At 39.1% G+C, this 26,995-nt stretch overlaps 1 protein-coding gene across 1 annotated transcript in view; it reads left to right on the top strand.

The window, feature by feature from the left end:
- The window catches only part of eys (eyes shut), a 181,633-nt gene that overhangs the window by 107,898 nt on the left and 46,740 nt on the right, over positions 1–26,995 (top strand). The window contains exons 16-19 of the mRNA XM_068228757.1: positions 10,008–10,217; positions 16,132–16,136; positions 22,091–22,274; positions 24,941–25,182. Of these exons, the coding sequence (XP_068084858.1) occupies positions 10,008–10,217; positions 16,132–16,136; positions 22,091–22,274; positions 24,941–25,182 (641 nt within the window). The remainder of the gene's footprint in view (positions 1–10,007; positions 10,218–16,131; positions 16,137–22,090; positions 22,275–24,940; positions 25,183–26,995) is intronic.

Here is a 26,995-nt window from a genome sequence, read left to right on the forward strand (position 1 = left end):
ATAAAGAAGCCAAAAAGGTATGTAAGAAAATAGTAAAACAAGAGAAACTTTACAGGAGGATATAAAGGGAATTAAAAAGTTTTTAAAAAGTTTTTTTTATGGTTTGGTGAAGAATAGTTTATGAAACAGGGAAGATACAAAATTTGTAAAAACTGAAACAGGGCAGATATTGATGCAAAGAGATTACATACTAAAAAGATGGGAAGAATACTTCTCAGAATTGCTAAATATTAAATACAGTGAACAGGTAGATGAGAAGGAGGAAGAAGAAACAATGGGGAAAGAAGTAGAAGAAGAAGATATATCGATGTTAGAAATAGAGGAAGACATACAAAAGATGAAGAGCGGTAAAGCAGCAGGAGCAATAGAGCTACAGTGGCTGTATAGATTACAGTAGAAGTCCACTACAGCGAGTGCAGCATATAACAAGAGCCCCGTTATAACAACATGTTTTGTCTGTCCCTTCAAAAGTCCTCTGGTTACAGCGAGACCCCTATCACTGACGCATCCATTATTACGAGCGATTAAGCGCGCGATCTTTCCGTTACCGATATTTATGCACCCCAGCTATTATGTTGCGTACGATCGATCACCTTCGGTATTGTTTCCTCGCTATGTCCACTAGCGAGCTCTCTCATCTACATTGGAAGGCAGTGTTGGAGTTGATTAGTAATCCCCGTCGACTGCTGTTCCGTAAAGAAAATTCGAAATGAAAGAGAACATGTTCTCTTAATAAGTGCTTAAATAATGTGCCCGATAACAGTTGTTAACTCGTTAAAAATAAAGGCTGAATAAACGATCATTTAATTTTAATGGTAAATACTGCAATTAAGTAAGAATGGGATACACCTCAAGGTATGGCAGAGTGCATCATTGATTTCAAAGGTTAGTTTTCTCACGTCTGGTTAAATTACGGAAAGGCTATTATCATGTCAATTTATAGCGAGAATGTTATCATTTCTCTATTAGCGCTGGAAGTATGTTTTCATCATACGTATAGTATGGTAAAGTTAGGATAGGTGACGCTATTTGAATAAGAAAACTGAAACGTTTGCCACAAAATGCGATCGACCATCTTCGGTACGGTATAGTTTTCTCACTATGTGCATTTGCGAGCTCTCTCGTTGCCATTCGAAGGCGATGATGGAGTCTATTAGTAATACCTGTCGACTGCCGTTCTCTACAGAAAATTTCAAATGAAAGAGGATAACACGTTTTTCATAATAAATGTTTAAATAACATGGCCGATAGCAGTTGTTAACTCATTAAAAATAAAACAAAAACAAGTAGATGTATGGAATCAAGAGAAAAGTAAAACAATAGTGATGACAAGGGGAAGGAAGGAAGGAAGGAAGGAAGGAAGGAAGGAAGGAAGGAAGGAAGGAAGGAAGGAAGGAAGGAAGAGAAAAGATAAAACTGAATGGTAAAATTCTGGAAGTGGTTAAAAGTTTCAAGTACTTGGAAAGTGTGATCACAGAAGGTGGAAAGATAACCGAGGAAACTGGGAAAAGAAAACAAGCAAACAGCTTCTACCAGAGTGTAAGGGGTATTTTGTGGAACCAAGATGTCCCAAAGAAATGTAACAGAGTATTATATTCTACCTATTATGAACCCGTACTAACCCATGCAGCTGGATCGTGGACTACAAGAAAACAAGAGGAGAGTAGAATACAGGCAGCGGAGATGAAATTCCTAAGAGGTATCCAGGGCAAGACCAGAAAGGATAGAATTAGAAATAAAGAGATAAGGAAAAGGACAGGAATCTTGAAACTTCAAGACAGGATAGAAACAACAAAGCTAAAGTGGAAGACCCCGAAAGAGGTGGACAGATTCAGGGTGAGAGTGCATAGAGAAGAGGGGAGAAAAACCACAAGATGTACTTAAAAAAGGAGAAGAGTGGTGGAGAGACAGGCAGCGATGGAGGTCCTTGATTCACAACACGACCCGGGAAACTGGAAACAGGAAATTAAGATAATGATGATGATGACTACATATTTTTTAATCCTTTAATTAAGGTCCCAAACACAGACTTTTATTAGTATTCATATAGTTTGGGCAGTACCATATGGCTGATAAAACAGGCACGAGGGAGTTTTTAATAAGCAACTATGATTGGTGGAAAACGGTAAATAAAAATGTAAACAGACTCTGGGATGGATTTAAAGCAATTGTTGAGGAATGTGAAAACAGGTTTGTACCTTTAAAGGTGCTAAGGAATGGTAAAGATCCACTATATTATAACAGAGAAGTAAAGAGACTAAGAAGGAGGTGCAGGTTGGAAAGAAATAGAGTTAGAAATGGCTGTGGAAGTAAGGAGATATTGAAGGAACTTACTAGAAAATTGAATCTAGCAAAGAAGTCAGCTAAGGACAACATGATGGCAAGCATAATGGGCAGTCATAAAAATTTTAGTGAAAAATGGAAGAGTATGTATAGGTACTTTAAGGCAGAAACAGGTTCCAAGAAGGACATTCCAGGAATAATTAATGAACAAGGGGAGTGTGTATGTGAGGATCTTCAAAAGGCAGAAGTATTCGGTCAGCAGTATGTAAAGATTGTTGGTTACAAGGACAATGTCCAGATAGAGGAGGAGACTAATACTAAAGAAGTATTAAAATTTACGTATGATAACAATGACATTTACAGTAAGATACAAAGGGTTGAAAACTAGAAGAGCGGCTGGAATTGATAAGATTTCTGAGGATATACTAAAGACAATGGGCTGGGATATAGTACCATATCTGAAGTACTTATTTGATTATTGTTTGCATGAAGGAGCTATACCAAATGAAAGTAGAGTTATTATAGTAGCTCCTGTGTGTAGAGGATAGGATAATATACATAAAGCTGAAAATTACAGACCAGTCAGTTTGCAATACATTGCATGTAAGCTTTGGGAAGGCATTCTTTCTGATTATATTAGACATGTTTGCGAAATTAATAACTGGTTCGATAGAAGGCAGTTCGATTTTAGGAAGGGTTATTCCACTGAGGCTCAACTTGTAGGATTCCAGCAAGATACAGGAGATGTCCTGGATTCAGGAGGTCAATTGGACTGTATCACGATTGACCTGTCTAAAGCATTTGATAGGGTGGGTCAAGGGAGACTACTGGCAAAAATGAGTGCAATTGGACTAGAAAAAAGACTGACTGAATGGGTGGCTATATTTCTAGGAAATAGAACTCAGAGAATTAGAGTAGGCGAAGCTTTATCTGTCCCTGTAAAAATTAAGAGGGGAATTCCTCAAGGCAGTATTATTGGAACTTTATGATTTCTTATATATATAAATGATATGAGTAAAGGAGTGGAATCAGGGATAAGGCTTTTTGCAGATGATGTTATTTTGTACAGAGTAATAAATAAATTAAAAGATTGCGAGCAACTGCAAAATGACCTCGATAATGTTGTGAGATGGACAGCAGGCAATGGTATGATGATAAACAGGGTTAAAAGTCAGGTTGTATATTTCACAAATAGGAAAAATACTCTCAGTTTTAATTACTGCATTGATGGTGTTTAATCCTTTTAGCGATGATTCTAAGTACCTAGGTGTTAATATAAGGATTATCTTCATTGGGGTAATCATATAAATGGAAGTGTAAATAAAGGGTACAGATGTCTGCACGTGGTTATGAGGGTGTTTAGGGGTTGTATTAAGGATGTAAAGGAGAGGGCATATAAGTCTCTGGTAAGACCCCAACTAGAGTATGGTTCCAGTGTATGGGACCCTCACCAGGATTACTTGATTCAAGAACTGGAAAAAATCCGAAGAAAAGCAGCTCAATTTATACTTGGTGATTTTCGACAAAAGAGTAGCATTACAAAAATGTTGCCAAGTTTGGGCTGGGAAGACTTGGGAGAAAGGAGACAAGCTGCTCGAGGAAGTGGTATGTTCCGAGCTGTCAGTGGAGAGATGGCGTGAAATGACATCAGTAGATGAATAAGTTTGAGTGGTGTGTTTAAAAGTAGGAAACATCACAACATGAAGATAAAGCTGGAATTCAAGAGGACAAATTGGGGCAAATATTTGTTTATAGGAAGGGGAGTTAGGGATTGGAATAGCTTACCAAGGGAGATGTTCAATAAATTTCCAATTTCTTTGCAATCATTTAAGAAAAGGCTAGGAAAACAACAGATAGAGAATCTGCCACCTGGGCGACTAAATGTAGATCCGTAGCGATTGATGATGATGACTTGTTCATGATATCATCCATTCATAATCATTGACTATGTTACACAATGTACACAATATTGTACATACAGTGTTTTAAAAAAATACACGGCAACATTTTAGAGTGGGATTCCTCATATGTAGTGAAAGTGAAAATGGATAGGTTAAATTATCATGGGTCCAATATTTTGTAATTTCTGAGATATGAGACTATTTTTCAAAGACTTGTTACTAACACGCAGTCAAGGGATGCTCCTGAAAATTTTTTACTTTGTGCCTGTGAGCACCTTAATCCACATCATCCTGATCTCTGGATAGGTGATAATGGACCAATTGTATGGCCTCCATGCCCACCTGATCTAACCCTTTGGTTCTTTTTTATGTAGGGGTACTTGAAGTTATTGGTGGAAGAATTGTGCATGTTTGTCAAATGTTGCATAGAACACAGCACTTTTGAGTGGTCAGAACGCAATGAGACGATGAGCAAAATTCGCAGTATGGCAGGGGGTGGGCATTTTTTCACACTTCTTGTAAAGTATCATTTGGAAATTTGAACAAATTTCTAGCAAATAAAATTCCTTCTTACCACACTTGAGAGCATGATATCTGTGTATGTATGAATTTCCAGGCCCATATTTGTACAGCGGTTTTGCTGTGTACGTTTGAAAGTCCGCTATGATGGGATTTATAGTGAATCAGAATGTCGAACCAATAGCTGAAGTTGAGTATGTAAATGAAAGAATCATAATAATGCATATACATGTCAACGAGGAACTACTGAAGATAGTGCAGGTGTAATCTCCACAGACAGGATGTAGCATGGAATGAAAAAGAAGAGTTCCTCAATGAACTGGAAACACATATTGTTGGAGATGGGATCATGATAATGGGAGATCTGAATGCTCATGTGGGAACTGATAGAATATGAGAATGTTCTGGGCACACATGGCTATGGGGAGAGAAATGAAGATGGACAGAAACTGTTGGACTTTTGTATCAGAAATAACCTGATAATAAAGAACACATGGTTTGTGAAGAGGAATAGCCATAAGATGAGCCGATATAGTTGGGATGGACAGTATGGAACACTCATCGATTTTATAATAACAGACCGAGAATGGGGAAGATAAATCATGAATAAAGATAATCCCCAGTAAATATATGGAAGGTGATCATTGTGGAATTAAAACAAGTAAAAATCCCAAACATTGTATTGAAGAAGAAACCAAATATCAGGATTTGGGAATTGGAGGAGGAGGATAAAAGAATGGCATTCTGAGATTGTATAAAAACGAAGTTGCCTAACACGGAAATATGAAGTGGAGAAGAAGAGTGGGACAATTTAAGACAGACATTTGTGGAAGCAGCAATTGAGGTATGCGGGAAAACAAAAGCAAAGGTTAAGGGAAAGGAGACACGGTGGTGAACAGACAAAATAAAAAAGGAAATAAAAGAAACGAACAAGGTGAAGAAAGAAATGGATAAGGGAAAGCAAAAAACCTATCAGAGGGATGAGAAAGGTTACATGTGGAATACAAAAGATTGAAACTACAAGTAAAGACGAGTATCAAGGAAGAAAAGGAGAAATGTTGGAGAGCGTTTACCAACGAAATTGAGCAAGATAGTCAAGGAAATCAGAAACTATTATACAGAGTAATAAAATCAAAAAGAATAAATCAAGAAAAAATCAAGGCATTAGAGAGAGAAGATGGATCCATAGTACATGACGAAAAGGGTCTTCAGAAGGTGATGGCAAAGTATTTTGAAAAACTTTATAACCAGGATGACTGCTCGGAGGAAGGAGGAGATAAGAAAATGGAAATAATAGACGGAGAAAAAGAAGAGAACCCGATAACATGGTTGGAACTTGAAAGGGCAGTGAAAGCAATGGCCAAAGGTAAAGCAAGTGGAAAAGACGAATTCAGTGCTGATATGATTAAGGCAGCAGGAAGCATTGGACTGCAGTGGCTATACCGAACCCTCACTGCCATATGGGAGGATGAAAGGATACCGTACCTGAAGATTGGCAACAAGGAAGCATTATACCACTGTTCAAAAAAGGAAATAGGAAGAAGTGTGAAAATTATAGTGGGTTCGAACCCCACTGTCGGCAGCTCTGAAGATGATTTTCCGTGGTTTCCCATGTTCACACCAGGTAAATGCTGGGGCTGTACCTTAATTAAGGCCACAGCCACTCTCCACTCCTAGGCCTTTCCTATCCCATTGTTGCCATAAGACCTATCTGTGTCAGTGCGACATAATGCAACTCGAAAAAGAAATGGAAAACGATGTTGGAGTCTATCAGTAATACTCGTCAACTGCTGTTCCGTAAAGAAGATCAGAAATGAAAGACGAGAACACCTCAAGATATGGCAGAGTACATCACTGATTTCAGAGGATAGTTTCAATTTTCTCACGTCTAGTAAAATTTCAGAAATGCTGTTCCCATGTAAATTTGTAGCAAGGGGGTTGTCATTTCTCTATGTGCGCTTGAAATATGTTTTCTTGATACATATACGGTTAGGTTAGATGATGCTGTCTGAAGAAGAAACCTGGAACGTATGCCACAGAGGCCTCTGGAGTGATATAATTTTTTCAGAATGAAATCAGATTTCGAAAAATAACAAACGAGTAAGCCATAGTGTGGATATCATCCACATAAATGCAGGTTTTTGAACAAACTGATTGCTGTTTCATACCAATTTTAATGTGCATGGGATTTTCCCCAAATTTTACGAAAAATTGGATAGAACGACAATCCGTTATAGCAAGTAAAATTTTCGCCGTTATGAATTCTCACTGTAATGGATTTCTACTGTATTCGCATGTTTGAAAATGTTTTGATAGAATCTGAGGATGTTCTTTTAGTATGAAATAGCTCATTCTGTTATTAATATGTTCTGTTACTGGTGTGTTGTAATATAGTGTTGTGTTGCCATTGTATTGTATTTTGTGGTTTGACAGGCTGAAAAATCTTAAAGATTATATTAACTCAGTCAACATAGAAAAGAAAGGCTTCTTCCTTAACAAATGTGCAGACCCAGTTCAGATCAGGAATCAGCTGCTGAGAAATTCAAACATTCCAATGAGGAAATTCATTTACCATTATAGCATTGATAAAACAGAACTCTTTATCTTAGTAAATACACTATCTAGACACCTACTTGAAGCTGTCATCTCGATATACCACCCAGTAGGGGACATAGCTTCATTGCAGCTGGAACTCTGCAGGAGGAAACTGTCTACCAGAAGGCGGATTCAGAACTTGTCCGGGTGAATGGTTGCTCTTATAGAAAGTGTAGTTAGTAGTGTGGGTCGTTGGGGTTTCAACCGGAGTCATCGTTCTAGATTATCTCGGAGGTGTTAGATATGCTCTGGGCTGGCCACTGCATTTCTGGAAAGTTATTGCCCATAAATTGCTCGTGAATAGACCTTGCTTTATGGCTGGAGCATTAACACATTGAAACATTTGGTGATCATTTTCAGACAGTTTTTCTACTGTAGAGAACATCCTTGTATCCTTCTGGCTTTTTGATGTGCTCTATATCATTATGAAAGGACCAAGACCATTCCATAAATAGTACCCACACTTTTTCATCCCACCTCTGACAAATTTCATGTTAGCCACTGTACAGGCTGACATTTGACACAAAAAGAGCTCTTCCACAAACCAGTCGCGGTGCTCTTTATGCTTAACGTTCACTACCAAAATGTGTGGTTTGTGTATGAACTTGAACCCAAGTCCTCCTTTCTCCCGGCACATTGTATGGTGCTAGTTGCACAAGGAGGGCGACTGACATTATGTAACGTGATTTTCTCATACCGTCCTCTTCAATGCTCGACGGTCTGTTCGTCAACACCTGTCCTATTCAGCCGTTATTTATTTTTTGTATTTCCCATTTTCTTACCATTTCCATGACAACTAAGGTTAAGTTATGAGTAGGTTCCCACCTTCCAATACTTACCAATTTCTGTATAATAGGTTTATTAATTACATAATATAAACCATCTTAATCTCTAGTACATGTTTCGGTCCGATTATGGAACATCTTCAGCTAAAATTTGACAAAATGGCAAGACAATTCAAACACATTGATGTTATTATGATACAAAAGCTAAAAGATATGACAGAATGGCACGAAGATTAAAACATATGATTATGACGATGAAATGAAAGTTCATTCATGTTGGTTAAAAATTCAACAAGTCAGTGTTCAAGTGACGAAGTGAAATCGGCGATAAGGTTCTTCTTTATGTTGGAGACGTGTACATTTTGTTAATCTTGAAGATAAATTGGAGAAATACAAGATTTTCTTAACGTATGTTTATCGGGGGAACTCTTGATAAAACAACCGTAGTTGAAGTTGAGTTGTGGTTTATCAAGAGTTCCCCCGATAAACATACGTTAAGAAAATCTTGTATTTCTCCAATTTATCTTCAAGATTAACAAAATGTACACGTCTCCAACATAAAGAAGAACCTTATCGCCGATTTCACTTCGTCACTTGAACACTGACTTGTTGAATTTTTAACCAACATGAATGAACTTTCATTTCATCATCATAATCATATGTTTTAATCTTCGTGCCATTCTGTCATATCTTTTAGCTTTTGTATCATAATAACATCAATGTGTTTTAATTGTCTTGCCATTTTGTCAAATTTTAGCTGAAGATGTTCCATAATTGGAACGAAACATGTACTAGAGATTAAGATGGTTTATATTATGTAATTAATAAACCTATTATACAGAAATTGGTAAGTATTGGAAGGTGGGAACCTACTCATAACTTAACCTTAGTTGTGTTGAGCCAATACGGGATAAACATGAGATTTATAAGCTGTATTTCCATGACAGTCGACTGGGGCTCGATGTGTAACCAATGTCCCCCTCCTTGCTCCAACCACTCTGCAGGTATCTTGTAGCAGTGAACATCTTTCGTCGAGCCCGCGGAGTTCTTTTACCGTGACGTCTAGGATCTAGTTTACATGTACAGATGGGTGTCTGGATACTGTAGATCAAAGACGTTAGTAATTTGTATGAAAGATGTAATAAAATCACTATCTCTTTATCAAATTCACAATTTTGTAAGCTCAGATTTGTATCCTGAAGAAAACTGAAATGTAAATGCCTCTCGACTAATACTAATAGACCCATCAAAACACTTTCCTTCACTCACTCTCTCACTTTATCCTGAGATGTCTTTAAGGAGAAACCTTACCGAGTGATCAGTTCTACATAAATAGTTGAAGAAAATAATCTCAGAAAAGTAAAGAAGAAAACTTGATATGCATCTAATTCTAGGGGAGGGACTTAAAGCCCAAGAAGATAAAATGAGAGTAATTAAAAATCATTCTCATAATTGACTTGGAATTGCTTGTTGTCTGCATGTTTATTATTATTATTGTGCTTTTATGGCCGCATTGGACCACTGTAGTCAAGTTTTGTCTGGTCTTCTGTGATGTTTTATGGTTTTCTTCCTTTCTGTTCCTCCAGTATTTCTTCATTCTATCTGATCTTCGTTTTCATTCTTCTTCTGAAAATACCTTTTTAGTTGTTTCTCTTTTATCAATTTTTGGTAGGAATCTACAATTTATTTACTTTGTTTGATTTATTCTTTAAATACTCCAGTGTTATGTCTAATTCTTTCATGTCTTCTTTTATTTCTTTTATCCAAACAGGTTGTTGATTTTGTTTTCAAATCTTCTCCAAAATTCTGCATATTAACCTGTCTTGAGGTGTTCTTTATTAGATAGTAAATCTCTATATTTTCCTCCTTTGATATTTCTTACCTAATTCTGAGTGATAATACAATAAAAGTGTTTTGTTTATAGATGAGTCACTGTCAGACATAAGGTTCTCAGGGCAACGCTCATTTCTGATGCTGCCCAGCATTGACCTTCACTACCACCAGACCTGTATAGACCTAGAGGTTCGACCACTCAGCGATAGAGGTCTTCTCCTGTACGCGGGTCAACGAGACGGGCGCAGTTTCTTCTCCCTCTCGCTGCAAGGAGGCGTCCTGGAACTTCGGGTTGCGACAGGTAATAACATTTATCCTGAACATGAGTAGTGACCCTTTGTAGTGACTTCAATACCATTTATCATTAACTTATATACGTACAGTAGAACCTCGATAATTCAAAATGCTGCCTCTGTCGTTCCTGGAAACACGAGGTACGGTTTTGCATGTTATTGGTAATTTGAAGAACAATGTCGGTCCCAGTATTGAAATTCACTCTTTTAATTTGAAAATGTCCTTTATTTTGTTAAAAATAATATTTTACGGCGTAATTTGAATGCAAAATTCTCTGCGTCATGATAGAACGTCTTCTGGAACATGCAGGGGTATTTTCCCGAACTTTGACTTTGATGTGCCTACAGCATACTTCAGAGTTGCCAAGTTCTAGTGAAATCGTTCTTTTGAATTCTTGTAGTTACTAATTTTACTTTAAGTTTGAGTGTGCATTTATAAACTTCGAAGTTATTGTATTTTATTAACACTGTGTTTTAGTTTATTGTTACAGTATTTTAGTTTTGGGCACGTGTATTTCTTTTTTGTTGCCAGATGGCTAAGCGTCAGTACTCTTCTAAGACACTGAGCGAGAAAATGAAAATTTTAAGGGAGGTCGACAACGGACAAAAATCGAAAACTGAAACAGCTAAAGACTTTGGAATTCTGGTGTCCACGCTTTCAACATTGAAAAAAAATCGTGAGAGCATAGAAGCTCAAAAAATGCAGGGTGTAAATATAGCAAAGTGAATGCGCATTCAAGGAGCTAAACACTCTGATTTGGAAGTGGAAGTGATCAAGTGGTTTCAGCATGTTTGAGCGAACAATATCCCTGTTGATGGCGAGATTATTAAAGGGAAGGCGAATTAACTGGTGCTAAAGATGGGGCTTGAGATTCAGTGTTCAAACGGGTGGCTTCAAAGTTTTGAGGAATGGCACAATATCACGTGGCAGGCAGAATGCGGAGAAGCAGAATCAACACTAACGATTCAAACAGTTTCCCAAGAAATCGTGGCTCACATAATCAATTTGTATGCACTGAACAATATCTTCAACGCCGATGAGACTGCATTGTTTTTTAATGCCGAGCGCAAATGGACTTATGGTTTTAAAGGAGAGAAGTGCCATGGCGGGAAATCTTACAAGGATAGGGTCACAGTTCTTCTGTGTTGCAATGCGGACGGAAGCAAGAGATTTGCTCCCCTCGTCATAGGCAAGTTCCAGAAACATGATGTTTTAAGGGCATCAGGCACTTTCCGTGCAAATACAAGTCGTCTAAAAATTCCTGGATGACAGGCAAAATTTTTGAGGAGTGTTTGGTATGCATTGAGCGCAAAATAGAATGCCAGGACAGAAAAATACTTCTGTTGTTGGATCAGTGCTCTGCACACAAACATAACTTCATTTTAAGACATGTGCGTCTTTTTTTTCTGCTGGCCAACACTACGAGCTACTTGCAGCCCCTAGATCAAGGTATAATTTCATCTCTGAAATATGCCTACAGAAAGCGACTGGTGCTTTACTTTCTCCGTGAAGCTGCTAGACATATTCCGGCGGGAGAAATACGCAAGTGGAATGTGATTGATGCAATGCAGAGTGTGACAGTTGCCTAGGACGCTATTCCTTCATCGACAATCAAGAACTGCTTTGTCAAGTGTGGTTTTGGTTCGTTAAATGAAGTAGAAGAAGGAGAAGAAGAATACGACAATGAAGATGAATGGGAGGAGTTACGGCAAAAGTCTGATGTCGGTATAAATTTCTCCGAATACATCGCCATAGACCGTGCGAAGAATACTCCAGAAGAGCGGGACCCCGGCATGATGATCGGCTGTGATCATGTGACACCAGAGGGAGATGCAGTTACAGCTGATATGGCGCAGGCAGCAACTATTCCATCAAAAAATTATGTACTTGCCGCTCTAGCCTGGTTGGATTCTGTGATAAGTGCAAGTGATGCTGACGACGCTAAGCAGTTCGTAGCCAGTGTTTATAAAAAAACATGAAGGAACCTCTCATACATTCTTTCTTTAAAGGCAATAAGTCTAATGTGTGACCAAAAAAAACCCTACTGGTCCATGAAACATTTGGGAACTTATCAGGTACTGTACAAAATTATTTATTATTCTTCATATTTGTGTTAAATATATGTCTGGATTTTTAAAGTTTGTTTTGTTGGTGTCATGTGTTTCCAGTTTGGCTTCCCTGTGCAAGTGTTTTATACTGTACTTTAATCAAATACGTTATGCGTCATGCATATGCAGTAGATTACTCTTTGTCTTTGAATCGTGTTTTATTTTTTCTGGGTGTCAGGTTACGTTTGACAGTGTATGGTGTTATCCTAGAGCATTATTTCAATAAATGCACCTTGTTGGATACATTTCAGAATTTTTTTTTGTTTTTCCCCAGGGCATTTGAAAGGTTTAACTGTGAATCACGGTGATTGCATGCATTAAAGGATCTTCGAATATTTTGTGATGCAGCAAGGGTTGGCATTTCTGAATTTCAAGTTGGTGGCGGTTAATTCAAAATCATGTAATTCAAAGTCCAATTTTAGCGTCCCAACGACTTAGAATTAACTGTATATACAGAGAGATTGGAGGACGTCTCCTGCGAACCATGTGACCTTTGCCGCGGTGGGGAGGCTTGCGTGTCCCAATAAAGCAGATAGCCGAGCCGCAGGTGCAACCATATCGGATGGGTATCTGTTGAGAGACCACACTAACGAATGGTTCATCGAAAGTGGGGTAGCAGCCTTTTGGAAGTTGCAAGGGTGGCAGTCTGGATGATTGACTGATACGGCCTTGTATTAATACTCAACATGGCTTGGCTGTGTTGATACTGCTACACGGCTGTAAGCAACGGTAAACTACAGCCATAACTAACTCACGAGGATATGCAGCTCTCTCTGTATGGATGATGTACTGATGACGGCTTCCTCCCGGGTAAAATATTCCGGAGGTAAAATAATCCCCCATTTGGAAATCCGGGTCGGGACTACACGAGAGGGGGTGATCATCAGAAAGATGGATACTGACATTCTGCGAGTCGGAGTGTGGAATGTTAGAAGTTTGAATCGTTGTGGTAGGTTAGAGAATCTGAAAAGGGAGATGGATAGACTAAAATTAGATTTAGTTGGTATAAGTGAAGTACATCAGCAGGAGGAACAGGATTTTTGGTCAGGCGACTACCGAATTATCAACACAAAATCAAACAGTGGAAGTGCAGGAGTTGGTGTAATAATGAATAAGAAAATAGGGCAGCAGGTAAGCTACTACGACGTGCATAGTGAAAGGATTATTGTTGTCAAGATAGACACCAAACCAATGACCACCAAAATAGTGGAGGTCTATATGCCCACGAGTTCAGCGGATGATGAGGAAATCGAAAGAATATATGAAGAGGTAGAAGATTTAATACAATATGTAAAAGGTGAAACAGTAGGAAAATTCGGATTGGGACAAAGGAATGAAAGAGGAAATCAGCTGCTTGAATCTGCACTGATCATAATTTAGTCCTTGCCAATACCTGGTTCAAACACCACAAACGATGGCTGTATACGTGGACGAGACCTGGAGACACCAGAAGGTATCAATTGGACTTCATTATGATTAGGCGGAGATTCAGAAACCAGGTGTTGGACTGCAAAACTTTCCGAGGAGCAGATGTGGACTCGGTCTACCACTTGTTGGTCATGAAATGTTATCTGAAGTTGAAGAAATTAGAGAAAGGAAGGAATACAAGGAGATGGGATCTAGATAAGTTGAAAGAAAAGAGTGTGAGGGATTGTTTCAAGGAACATGTTGCACAAGGACTGAATGAAAAGGCTGAAGGAAATGAAATAGAGGAAGACAGTCATGAGGAATGAGGTCTCTAGGGCTTCTGAAGAAATGTTAGGAAGAAAGAAAAGATCAACTAAGAATCAGTGAATAACTCAGGAGATACTAGACCTGAGTATTGAACGACGAAAGTATAAGAACACAAAAGAATGAAGAGGGCAGAAAGGAAGACAGGCAATTAAAAAATGAAGTGGATAGGAAGTGCAGGACAGCTAAGAAAGAATGGATGAAGGAGAAATGCAAGGATGTTGAAGCTTGTATGGCCCCAGGAAAGGTAGATGCTTACAAGAAATCAAGGAAACCTTTGGAGAATTAAAAACTAGGTGTATGAATATTAAGAGCTCAGATGGAAAGCCACTTCTAGGGAAAGAAGACAAAGCAGAAAGATGGTAGGAACATATCCAACAGTTATATCGGGGTAAAGATGTACATGATTTGGTTCTGGAACAAGAAGAGGCTGTTGATGCTGATGAAATGGAAGACACAATTTTGAGGTCAGAATTTGGCACAGCTTTGAGAGACCTAAGTAGGAACAAGGCACCTGGAATTGATGACATTCCCTTTGAATTACTGAGTGCCTTACGAGAAACCAGCATGGGGAGGTAATTCCATTTAGCGTGTAAGATGTGTAAGGAAAAGTTCCATCCAATTTTTGGCAAAATGTTGTTATACCTATTCCCAAGAAAGCTGGTGCTGACAAGTGTGAAAACTACTGCACCATTAGATGTATTTTTTACAGAAGAATGGAAAAACAAGTTGAAGCTGAGTTGGGAGAAGATCAGTTTGGCTTCAAAAGAAATGTAGGGACACGTGAAGCAATCCTGACTTTACGTCTGATCTTAGAGGATCGAATTTAGAAGGACAAGCCAACGTACATGGCGTTCATAGATCTTGAAAAGGCATTCGATAATGTTGATTGGACCAAGCTATTTAGGATTCTGAAGACAATTGAGATGAGATACCAAGAACTAAGAATTATCTACAATCTGTATAAAAGTCAGTCTGCAGTGATAAGAGTCGAGGGCTTTGAAAAAGAAGCAAAAATCCAGAAAGGAGTGAGGCAAGGTTGCAGTTTGTCCCCCTCCTTTTCAATGTTTACATAGAACAGGCAGTAAAGAAAAACAAAGAAGAATTTGGAAAGGGAATCACAATCCAAGGAGAGGAAATCAAAACCCTGAAATTTGCTGATCTTATTGTCCTTTTTTCTGCTCCTGCCAGAAACCTAGAGAAATTGCTGAATGGTATGGACAGAGTCCTGGGAAAGGACTTCAAGATGAAAATGAATAAGTCCAAAACAAAAGTAATGGAGTGCAGTCGAACGAAGGCAGGTATGCAGGAAATATTAGATTAGGAAATGAAGTCTTAAAGGAAGTAGATGGATATTGTTACTTGGGTAGAAAAATAAGTAACGATGGCAGAAGTAAGGAGGACATAAAATGCAGACTTGCACAAGCAAGGAAGAGCTTTCTTAAGAAAAGAAATTTGTTCACCTCGAACAACGATATAGGAATTAGAAAGATGTTCCTGAAGACTTTCATCTGGAACATGGCATTGTATGGAAGTGAAAAATGGATGATAACTAGCTCAGAAAGAAAGAGAATAGAAGCTTTCGAAATGTGGTGTTACCAAAGAATGCTGAAGGTGGATAGATCAAATCACGAATGAAGAAATACTGAATCGAATTGGGGAGAGGAGATCGATTTGGCAAATGTGACGAGAAGAAGAGATAGAATGATAGGACACATCTTAAGACACCCAGGGCTTGTGCAGTTGGTTTTTGAGGGAAGTGTAGGTGGTGAGAACGGTAGAGGTAGACGAACGTATGAATATGACAAGCAGATTACAGCAGATGTAGGATGCAATAGGTATGTAGAAATGAAAAGATTAACACAGGGTAGGGTGCATGGAGAGCTGCATCAATCCAAACAACAAGAAAAGGAGTGCAAAATAGGAGAAACATAAAAGCTGGAGTCAGTGTATGAAGAAGGAGCAATAGAAAGACAAACATGAGAAGACAAAATTACAAGGACAGCCGCCTCATCAATCACAGTTGTTCTCAGCCCTCGGCGAGCTCAGTACTGGAGGGCAGGCATCATGTGCAAAGTGTAGGACAAGTACAGGAAAAGGGAAGAAACATAAATAGAGGTGGAAAAAGATTAGGAAGACAGGACAAAGACAAAGGGAGAAAAGGATCCCAATGGTTGGAAAGGATGAAGCTGGGAGATGGATGTAGAAGAACTGGGATTGTTGAGGAGAGAACCCATGTCCTTATCTCCACTTCGCACACTGACCTGCTTTTAGCTTTGTCCTGTTTCTTGTTCCTAACTGACTAACTTGGTAAAAGAAAAATGAAGTTTAAACTCACCTCTGTGAAATTCTCTATGTATGAAGGGACATTCAATAAGAATTGTACAACATTTTAAGCACTGTTCCCCTCTACTGGCAGTACACTGTTCCCATAATTTCTTCCATTTTTGGAATGCCTCCTGGAACACATTTTCTATTTCCCTATTACTTCTCCATAGGAATGAATACTCACCCCAGTTTGTTCTCTTAAATTCCAATTTTATCTCCATGTTATGATCTAAAAGATCAATCAATCAATCAATCAATCAATCAATCAATCAATCAATCAATCAATCAATCAATCAATCAATCAATCAATCAATCAATCAATCAATCAACCAATCAATCAATCAATCAACCAATCAATCAATCACTATTGATCTGCATTTAGGGCAGTCACCCAGGTGGCAGATTCCCTATCTGTTGTTTTCCTAGCCTTTCCTTATATGATTGCAAAGAAATTGGAAATTTATTGAACATCTCCCTTGGTAAGTTATTCCAATCCCTAAATCCCCTTCCTATAAACGAATATTTGCCCCAATTTGTCCTCTTGAATTCCAACTTTATCTTCATATTGTGATCTTTCCTACTTTTAAAGACACCACACAAACTTATTCGTCTACTGATGTCCTCCCACACCATCACTCCACTGACAGCTCGGAACATACCACTTACTATATACTACATACCACTTAGTCGAGCAGCTCGTCTCCTTTCTACCAAGTCTTCCCAGCCCAAACTTTGCAACATTTTTGTAACGCTACTCTTTTGTCGGAAATCACTCAGAACAATCAAGCTGCTTTTCTTTGGATATTTTCCAGTTCCTGAATCAAGTAATCCTGGTAAGGCTCCCATACACTGGAACCATACTCAAGTTGAGGTCTCACCAGAGACAAATATGCTCTCTCCTTTACATCCTTACTACAACCCCTAAACACCCTCAAAACCATGTGCAGAGATCGGTACCCTTTATTTACAATCATATTTATGTGATTACCCCAAGGAAGATCTTTCCTTATATTTATACCTAGGTATTCACAATGATCCCCAAAGGGAACTTTCACTCCATCAACGCAGTAATTAAAACTGAGAGGACTTTTCCTATTTGTGAAACTCACACCCTGACTTTTATCCCCGTTTATCATCATACCATTGCTTACTGTCCATCTCACAACATTATCGAGGTCATTTTGCAGTTGCTCACAATCTTGTAACTTATTTATTACTCTGTACAGAATAACATCATCTGCAAAAAGCCTTATCTCTGATTCCACTTCTTTACACATATCATTGATATATATATAAGAAAACATAAAGGTCCAATAATACTGCCATGAGGAATTCCCCTCTTAATTTTTACAGGGACAGATAAAGCTTCACCTACTCTAATTCTCTGAGATCTGTTTTCTAGAAATATAGCAATCCATTCGGTCACTCTTTTGTCTAGTCCAATTGCACTCATTTTGGCCAGTAGTTTCCCATGATCTACCCTATCAAATGCCTTAGATAAGTCAATCGCAATACAGTCCAATTGACCTCCTGAATCTAGGATATCTGCTATATCTTGCTGGAATCCTACAAGTTGGGCTTCAGTGGAATAACCTTTCCTAAACCCAAACTGCCTTCTGACAAACCAATTATTAATTTTGCAAACATGTCTTATATAATCAGAAAGAATGCCTTCCCAAAGCTTACATACAATGCATGTCAAACTGAATGGCCTGTAATTTTCAGCTTTATGCCTATCACCCTTTCCTTTATATACAGGGGCTACTATAGCAACTCTCCATTCATTTGGTAAAGTTCCTTCATGCAAACAAAAATCAAACAAGTACTTCAGATATGGTACTATATCCCAACCCAATGTCTTTAGTATATCCCCCGAAACCTTATCAATTCCAGCAGCTTTTCTAGTTTTCAACTTTTGTATCTTACAGTAAATGTCATTGCTGTCATAGGTAAAATTTAATACTTCTTTAGTATTAGTCACCTCCTTTATCTGGACATTATCCTTGTAATCAACAATCTTTACATACTGCTGACTGAATACTTTTGCCTTTTGAAGATCCTCGCATACACACTCCCCCTGTTCATTAATTATTCCTGGAATGTCCTTCTTGGAACATGTTTCTGCCTTAAAGTACCTATACATACTCTTCCATTTTTCACTAAAATTAGTGTGGCCACCAATTATGCTTGCCATCATGTTATCCTTAGCTGACTTCTTTGCTAGATTCAATTTCCTAGTAAGTTCTTTCAAATTCTCCATACTTCCACAGCCATTTCTAACTCTGTTTCTTTCCAACCTGCACCTCCTTCTTAGTCTCTTTAATTCCCTGTTATAATAGAGTGGATCTTTACCATTCCTTACCACCTTTAAAGGTACAAACCTATTTTCTCATTCCTCAACAATTGCTTTAAACCCATCCCAGAGTCTGTTTACATTTTTATTTACCGTTTTCCACCGATCATAGTTGTTTATTAAAAACTCCCTCATGCCTGTTTTATCAGCCATATGGTACTGTCTAACAGTCCTAATTTTAATCTCTTTCTTTCTTTCACATTTATTTTTAATTACCACAAAAACAGCTTTGTGATTACTAATACCATCTATTACTTCAGTTTCTCTATAGAGCTCATCTGGTTTTACCAGCACCCCAACCAGAATCTTCTTCCCTCTAGTTGGTTCCATCACTTTCTGAATCAGGTGCCCTTCCCATATTAACTTATTTGCCATTTGTTGTTCATGCTTCCTGTCGTTCGCATTTCCTTCCAAATTGACATTTGGTAAATTGAGATCACCCGCTACGATCACGTTCCTTTCCTTATCGTTTCCCACATAGCTGATTATCTTATCAAATAATTCTGAATCAGCATCCGCGCTACCCTTTCCTGGTCTGTACACTCCAAAGACATCTAGTTGCCTATTATCTTTAGAAATGAGCCTTACCCCTAGAATTTCGTGCTTGTCATCTATAACTTTTTCGTAGCTTACAAGTTCTTCTTTCACGAGAATGAATACTCCCCCTCCTACCATTCCTATCCTATCTCTACAATACACCCTCCAGCTCCGTGAGAAAATTTCTGCATCCATTATATCATTTCTCAGCCATGATTCAACTCCTATTACAATATCTGGTAAGTATATATCTATTAAATTTCTTAATTCTATTCCTTTCTTTACAATACTTCTACAGTTGAGCACTAACAGTTTTATGTCATCCCTACTTGATTTCCAGTTCCCTGTTCCCTTATCACCGCTCCCTAGGCCACCCTGTTTCCCTGAATGTATCTCCCTATAACCCTTCTATACAAATTTCCTATCTTATATGTACCACTGCGGTTTAAGTGAAGGCCATCTGAGTGCAGATCCCTATCTCCTACCCACCCATTAGGATCTAGAAATTTCACTCCCAGTTTCCCACATACCCACTCCATAGTCTCATTTAAATCCCCAATCACCCTCCAGTCAGTATCCCTCCTACACAGTATTCCACTGATAACAATCTCCGCTTCCTTAAACTTTATTCGTGCTGCATTTACCAGAGCCCACACATCTCCAACTATGTTGGTACTTATACCTGCTTGTCTTACGTAGTTAGTACCAACGTGAAACACTACCACTTTCTCCTTTCCCTCCTCCTTCTCTTCTACTTTCTTCAACATCTGTCTTAACCTAATTCCTGGATAACACTCTACCCTGGTACCCTTTCTTCCACACACTTTCCCGACATGTCTAACGATAGAATCCTCCATGACCAGAGCCTCAACCCTACCCACCTCATTTGATACCCTCCCCTCCTGGTCAGTCCTATCTTTCCTGACAGCTGCAGAAGCTACTTCCTCCTCCCTTTTCTCCATCCCATGACCCTGTTCCACCTGTCTTTTCCTATCCACTACTCCACATTTCCCTTTCCTACCTCTTCCCTTTCTCCTACTTCCAAACTTCTCAGAAACAGTTTCCTGTTCCTCATCTTCCCTCGGTTGTTCTACCTGCAGTGACTCGTACCGATTTCTCACCAACACCTGTCCTGAATTTTGATCCTGAATGGAGCCCTTAGCCTGCAATCTCCTTCCCCTTAAAACATTAGACCACCTGTCTTCCACAATTCCCCCATTTCCTTCCAATCCCTCTATTTCACCTACTGTATCCTGTACATTGTTTGGAGGCCTACTTTCCTTCCTGTCCTCTGAGAGTATCCTAATTATCTCCTAATTATCTACTGACAGCTCATCTTCTTACACTCGAGTCTTCCCAGCCCAAAGTTTATAACACTGCTCTCTTGTCAGAAATCATCCAGAATAAGCCATGCTGCTTTCCTTCGGATCTTTTTCGGTTCTCATGACAAGTAATCCTGGTCATCATCTGGACCAGTTTCCAACCAGAGCACTTCTCTTCTCTCACTGTCTTCCAGTTCCTGTACACTGGAACTATACTTTAATTCAGGCCCTCTCTTTTACATCCTTACTGCAACCCCTAAATACTTTCATAACCAAATGAGCAGATCTGTACCCTTTATGTACTGTCTTGGTTCTTTCCAATCATACTATCACGTGAGGATCCTTTTCTCCCTTTGTCTTTGTCCTGTGTTTCTAATCTTTTCCCATCTGTATTTATCTTTGTTTATGTTTTTTCCCTTCATGCCTTACTTTAACACTTAGACCCTTATAAGGTACTTTCACCCGATCAATACAGTAATGGACTTTTCCTTCTAGTGAAACTTACAACCTGGCTTTTCATCATACCATAATATGATACTTATTGTTGAGGACTTTTTGCACTTTTCTCAAATCCTGTAATCATCCTCAGAAAGTTTTATCTCTGATTCCAGTTTATTTGTCCTTTGTTTCTATTCTTTTGACATGCTCATACAATCTGCCTTGTAAGGGTTCCTCGTTTAGTAATTCCCTCACCTTCTTATTTCTTACTGGATCTCTTTCTGTAACTCCTATTCTATTTCTCAAAAATATTCATTTCACTTATTTGCACTCTTTTAACATCACTTTTATTACCCAAGTAACACCCTTAGGTTAGTACTGAAACATGGTCCACTTACGTAGTGTAACACTTTGCACAATTACCTGCCACCATCGTCGGGGCCCAGGTTTGATTCTCAGTACTGCCAGAAGTTTAGGATTGGCAGAAGAGCAGGAATGTGGTTATATAGGCACATGCATCTCGCCTCCATTGGCGGTGTGCCTGTAAAGAGCTACACGAGGACACGAGTTCACTCACTCACTCACTCACTCACCAGCAAGAATTTCAAATTAATTAGCCAGGAGATTGCAGACATGAATTGTTATGTATGTTATATCTACTAAGATTCCTTGAATCTTCACCCTCTTACAAAGTTCACTATTACTCACAGAAGTGGGGCCATTCATTTCAGAGATCTGTTCATCTCATTTCTGTCAAAAATCAGGTTACTGACTTTTTTTCACACGTGATGGACTGCATGATCATCTTAAACATTTGAGTCACTCAATATGAAGTGCATCCATTGTGAAATGGTATGTTTCACTGTGTAAGGGATGATGGGAGGCGCGTGCAAAATTTGAAACACGTCAGATTTCAAAAGATATTGGAAACAGTCCTTACTTATAAATCCCTTGTATAGCATGTATGTTCAGCCTTACTTGCTTCAAAGCAAGGATATAGTAAAAATGATCTGTTTAATTTGTATTATAAGTGAAACTCTTTCCAGATATATTTCAGTACAAGCCTCGCCGGAACGGAGAAGCTGTAGTAGTTCGCAGTGGTCGGATGCTTGCGATTGGTGAGTGGCACCGAGTACTGGCTGGTCGTTATGGACGAAGGTTGTTCCTGAGGGTGGATGGAACCGTCAACACAGGAGTCATGATGCCTGGAGAAGAGCTGCCTCCCAGTGGTTTGCTTTTATATCTAGGTAATTCCTGAATACTGTCTGTTACAATGTGCTGGGGAATGATTTCTGTTTGATGCTCGAGCCTATGCAGCTAGGTTTTTTTTATGAAATGGAAAACAAAGTACTACAGTGAAACCTGTACACAACAAAATTGTATGGTGTCACAACTTTCTTTGTTGAGAACAGGTACAGTATATTGCACTCACCTATTGTCTACTGGAGTCCCTTAAATTAGTGTCCGGCTCCATGGCTAAATGGTTAGGGTGCTGGCCTTTGGTCACAGGGGTCCGGGTTCGATTCCCAGCAGGGTCGGGAATTTTAACCATCATTGGTTAATTTCACTGACACGGGGCCTGGGTGCATTGTGTCGTCTTCATCCTCATTCCATCCTCATCATGACGCGCAGGTCGCCTACGGGAGTCAAATCAAAGGACCTGCACCTGGTGAGCTGAACATGTCCTCAGACACTCCCAACACTAAAAGCCATACGCCATTTGATTTTCCTTAAATTAGTTAAATATGTTATCTTGTTTCTTTGCTGCACTGCGGGCCTTTTCTGAGATAAAATAGACTTTGTTGTACATACTGTAACACGTTGTGTTTGTGTTTGCGGAGGACCTTGGCAATTCGATCTGTGATGTTGTGAATGTAAGGCAAGTAGGCAGTTCCCTTTACTTCTTCCTTCTGTGAGCTTTGCTTGGTTGTTTCTCTGGGATGCAGGGCTCTATGAATCTGCAAATCACACAATATAAAAACCGTGTTTGGCACCACCACTAAAATTGCTCACAGTCTGAGTAAAACCAAGGACAAATTGTCCCCACTTTTACATCCTGGGGTATACAAAATTCCCTGTACTTGTGGTAAGGTATACATCGGCGAAACATGCCGGTCCGTTGGTACCCGCATCAAAGAACATGAACGTAATATTTGTCTCAACCAGCCAGACAAATTGGCCATAGCTGAGCATGCTCTATCGTCGGGTCATGATGTCATGTTCCAAGATGCTCGAGCTCTTACCCACACTAGACACTACAAGTCCAGGATTATACGGGAAGCTGTGGAAAGACGTAGAAATCCTAACAATTTCAACAGGGACACTGGCTATCAATTAAGTAACACCTGGTTGCCAGCCATTAAGAATTTACGTAGGTAGTTCCCTTCCCTGTCCCTTCACTATTGTTATTTCGTCTCGGTGTTTTCCAAATTCGTACGTTCCTCGTTGCCAGATGTTTCATTCCAGGCTTGTGTCTATGCCATACACCTGCCAATATCATGTGGTATGCAAACACGTTATGTGAACCGCTTAGACTGATTGTGATGGTTCGGTCAGCTTCAGCTTCGAACGCTAGCGTTGCCACGTCCTGGGGGCCACCTGGTGTCGAATGAACGTACTATTTTCCACTTCTATTATAACGTTCCAAATTTAAAGTGTCATTGTTTAAGAAGCCTTTCTTGTGGACAGTCAAGATTTCTTCTGAGGACGCAGGGCACATTTCCCTGCTAAACGTTAAGAATTTCACCTTATTTTCTTGACACGGCATAAGCCCAAAAGCCTATACGGTATCATGTCTTTAAGTACGGGCCGTGAAAGCATTAATGACAAAATTATTTCATAGATTGAGATCTTAGGATAAGTTTCATTAGATGTAAGTTATGCATTTTCTTGTCACTCTTGTCAGTTATTTGGTACGTAGGATGGAGACGCCCATCAGATGGAATGAAATTCAGTAACTCTGTATTCATCGTACCGTAGCCCATCTGAACTCACATAAAACTACACCACCATCACATTTCAACCCTGGGATCATGCTAGCTGGAGAATTTATATACCGGTTTACTGGACGCGGTAAGGGGTATAGTACTGTAGTTCTTTTCACTGTTTTTCATGTTCTGGAGCAACTTAAATTATTCACAAAATTTACCAGAATTATTTTTTAAATAGCGAAGCCTCTGTGGCTCAGGTGACAGCGTGCCACCCTCTCACCGCTGGGTTCCATGGCTCAAATCCTGGTCACTCAATGTGAGATTTGTGCTGTACAAAGCAGAGGCGGGACAGGATTTTCTCCGGGTACTCCAGTTTTCCCTGTCATCTTTCATTTCAGCAACACTCTCCAATATCATTTCATTAATCATTCATTAATCATTGCCCCAGAGGAGTGTGACAGGCCTCGGCAGCCGGCACAATTCCTATCCTCGCCACTAGAAGGGGGCTTCATTCATTCCATTCCTGACCTGGTCAAATGACTGGAAACAGGCTGTGGACTTTCATTTCATTTTTTAAATAATCAGGAATTGATTTCTGGACATGAGTATGTGATAATGGTGGATCGTGCTGGTTGTAAAAAGCATATCAGCCACAATGTACTTGTCTTCATTTTCTGCAATATTCTTGTTTTTCTTAACATATCAAGGAAATTGAGATCATCTCAACCTAGTGAAATGTATTAAGCTGTAAAATCAAAAGCATGCAACAGAATATGTGTTTTATTAGAGTAAAATTTACATCCTGGAATTCTTATAAAAGCCTTCATTCCATGGCCACCAATATACTGTACTGAGGAGCCGCTAGGCATTAAGAAACACTGCTTTATAACATGTCTGTGCATAAGATTATATTGAAACTCTAGAGAGAATGGCTTTTAATATATTTACTAACTGAATAACATTTTTGTTTGTTTCCAATCCAGGTGGCATTCCTGATCTCTCAGAGCTTCCTAGTGCCTCCGTGTCAGGGTTACCAGTCTCCTTCAGTGGTTGTGTCCGTCGGCTATCAGTTAACTGGGAACGTGTGTCTCTAGACAAGGACAGTATCTTGGCTGCACGAAATATAGCCGATTGTGACGGTACTCCGTGTGGTGGGGATGTATGCGATAATGCTGGAACCTGCTGGTTGGACAAAGCACATCAGCCACATTGTACTTGTACAAAGGTAATCATCATCATCAAGCTTCTGGGATATCAGGCCATGTTGAACATATGACAGCTACTCTATGGTAGCCTTTGTCAAGTCAAAATGACACAATCTGGTGGTTGCTCATAAACTTATGGCATCTAAAAGGCTAGTTGGTGGTACGAGCATCACCTTGCCCCTCACCCACATTGGTATTCCTAGGACATGCGCTTTGTGACCGAGTGCATTAGTTCTTCTGTCGTCTAGTGGTGAATAGGGGTCGTGACAATACAAGGTTAGCTTAGGTTGATAACGATAACTTAGACTTAGCCTTTGTGTATTCATATTGACTTACGGCATATGTACATGTAATAAGTAAAACTCTTTCATGATTAAAATTATTGTGTCCACCTTTTCAATACAAACATACATTTTTAGTGATTAAATTCTACATGAATTAAAAACACCAGTTAGGGACATGTTTTGCCCTAGTTATGGGTATCTTCAGCCTAATACTAATCTTAAGGTCAAGAATTAAAACTATAAACATCGGAACTTAATAGTAAACTAACTTAATACCAAATACAATGGTCTTATGTTTTTAACATAGTTTACAATATGTACAGTATGTACAATATGTACATTAACTTTGCTAGAATTTATGAACAATGAATTAATTTGTTTTATAATGACTAGACATCCAAATTGTAGATTGGATTGATCATAGCATGAATGGGGTTTCTCAAATTGTATTGACTAGAGATTTATCACAGCGTGAGTTAGGGTTTCTTCAACTGTTACGCTCGTCTGAGTCGTAAGAATTGTTACAAAACCGGAATCTTGGTTAAAGTTGTTCATGTTAGGGTTTGAATCAGTTTGAATATTCCTTTAGAAAGAAGCATGGTTATGTTTTAAGGTTGAAGCATGTATGTTGGAAACATATTGTTGATATCATTCATTAGTGCTCATTGGATAAAAATTTGGAATATTACGTCATTCTTGTTGATTAACTTCCCATTGGTGCATTGTTCAACCTTGGGAGGAATATGAGTTGTCTGTAATTGTCTTGTCGACATTAGCTGGGACCAATTGGGAACATGCATCATTTTCAAAAATATTTTTTTTGAAAAGTACACCAATGAAATAGTACGTAAACGTATTACATTGTGGTATGTTGCCTTGTTTTCTACCATTAAAAAAATATTTAATAGTGCCTTTCCGCAAGGCGAGTGAAACGGCCTCTGACGTAAGCGGCGCGCTGTGACGTCACGATCCAGTACCGCATGGAGCTCTATCAGCCGTTGTGCATCAGCCGTTGCTAAAAGCCGATTGTATATTATTCACGATCGCGAATAACTTCGAAATGACAGAAGAAAGGTTCAAAACAGCACAGTCAGACAATCTACCATGTGTAGATGTCATCATTCTTGAAAAATGTGACTTTTGTGGCCGCAGAAATTCGCGGATAACAAGCAAGTTTGTAAGTGGCGTCTTTTATATACGTGCAATGTACTGTAACCCATAGTATTAGGATAACAACGAACCTGGATAGATATCACATCACTTTCAACATTTCCTTCTAGACTGATTCCCCTATTAAAGAAGAACATTACATTTTCGGGCTTTCAGCATTAGTAAAGTAAGAAATCGGATTTCAGCACTAACATAAACATATAGGTAGCATTATAGTACTAGTCCGCTTCTGTGGTGTAGTGGTTAATGTGTGCCACTTCCGGAGGCCCGGTTTCGATTCCCGGCTCTGCCATGAAAGTTGAAAACAAATAGTACGAGGACTGGAACGGGGTCTACTCAGCCTCGGGAGGTCAACTGAGTAGAAGGGTTTCGAATCCCA

This window comes from Anabrus simplex, chromosome 7 (genome assembly GCF_040414725.1).
Source record: "Anabrus simplex isolate iqAnaSimp1 chromosome 7, ASM4041472v1, whole genome shotgun sequence".
Lineage (NCBI taxonomy): Eukaryota > Metazoa > Arthropoda > Insecta > Orthoptera > Tettigoniidae > Anabrus > Anabrus simplex.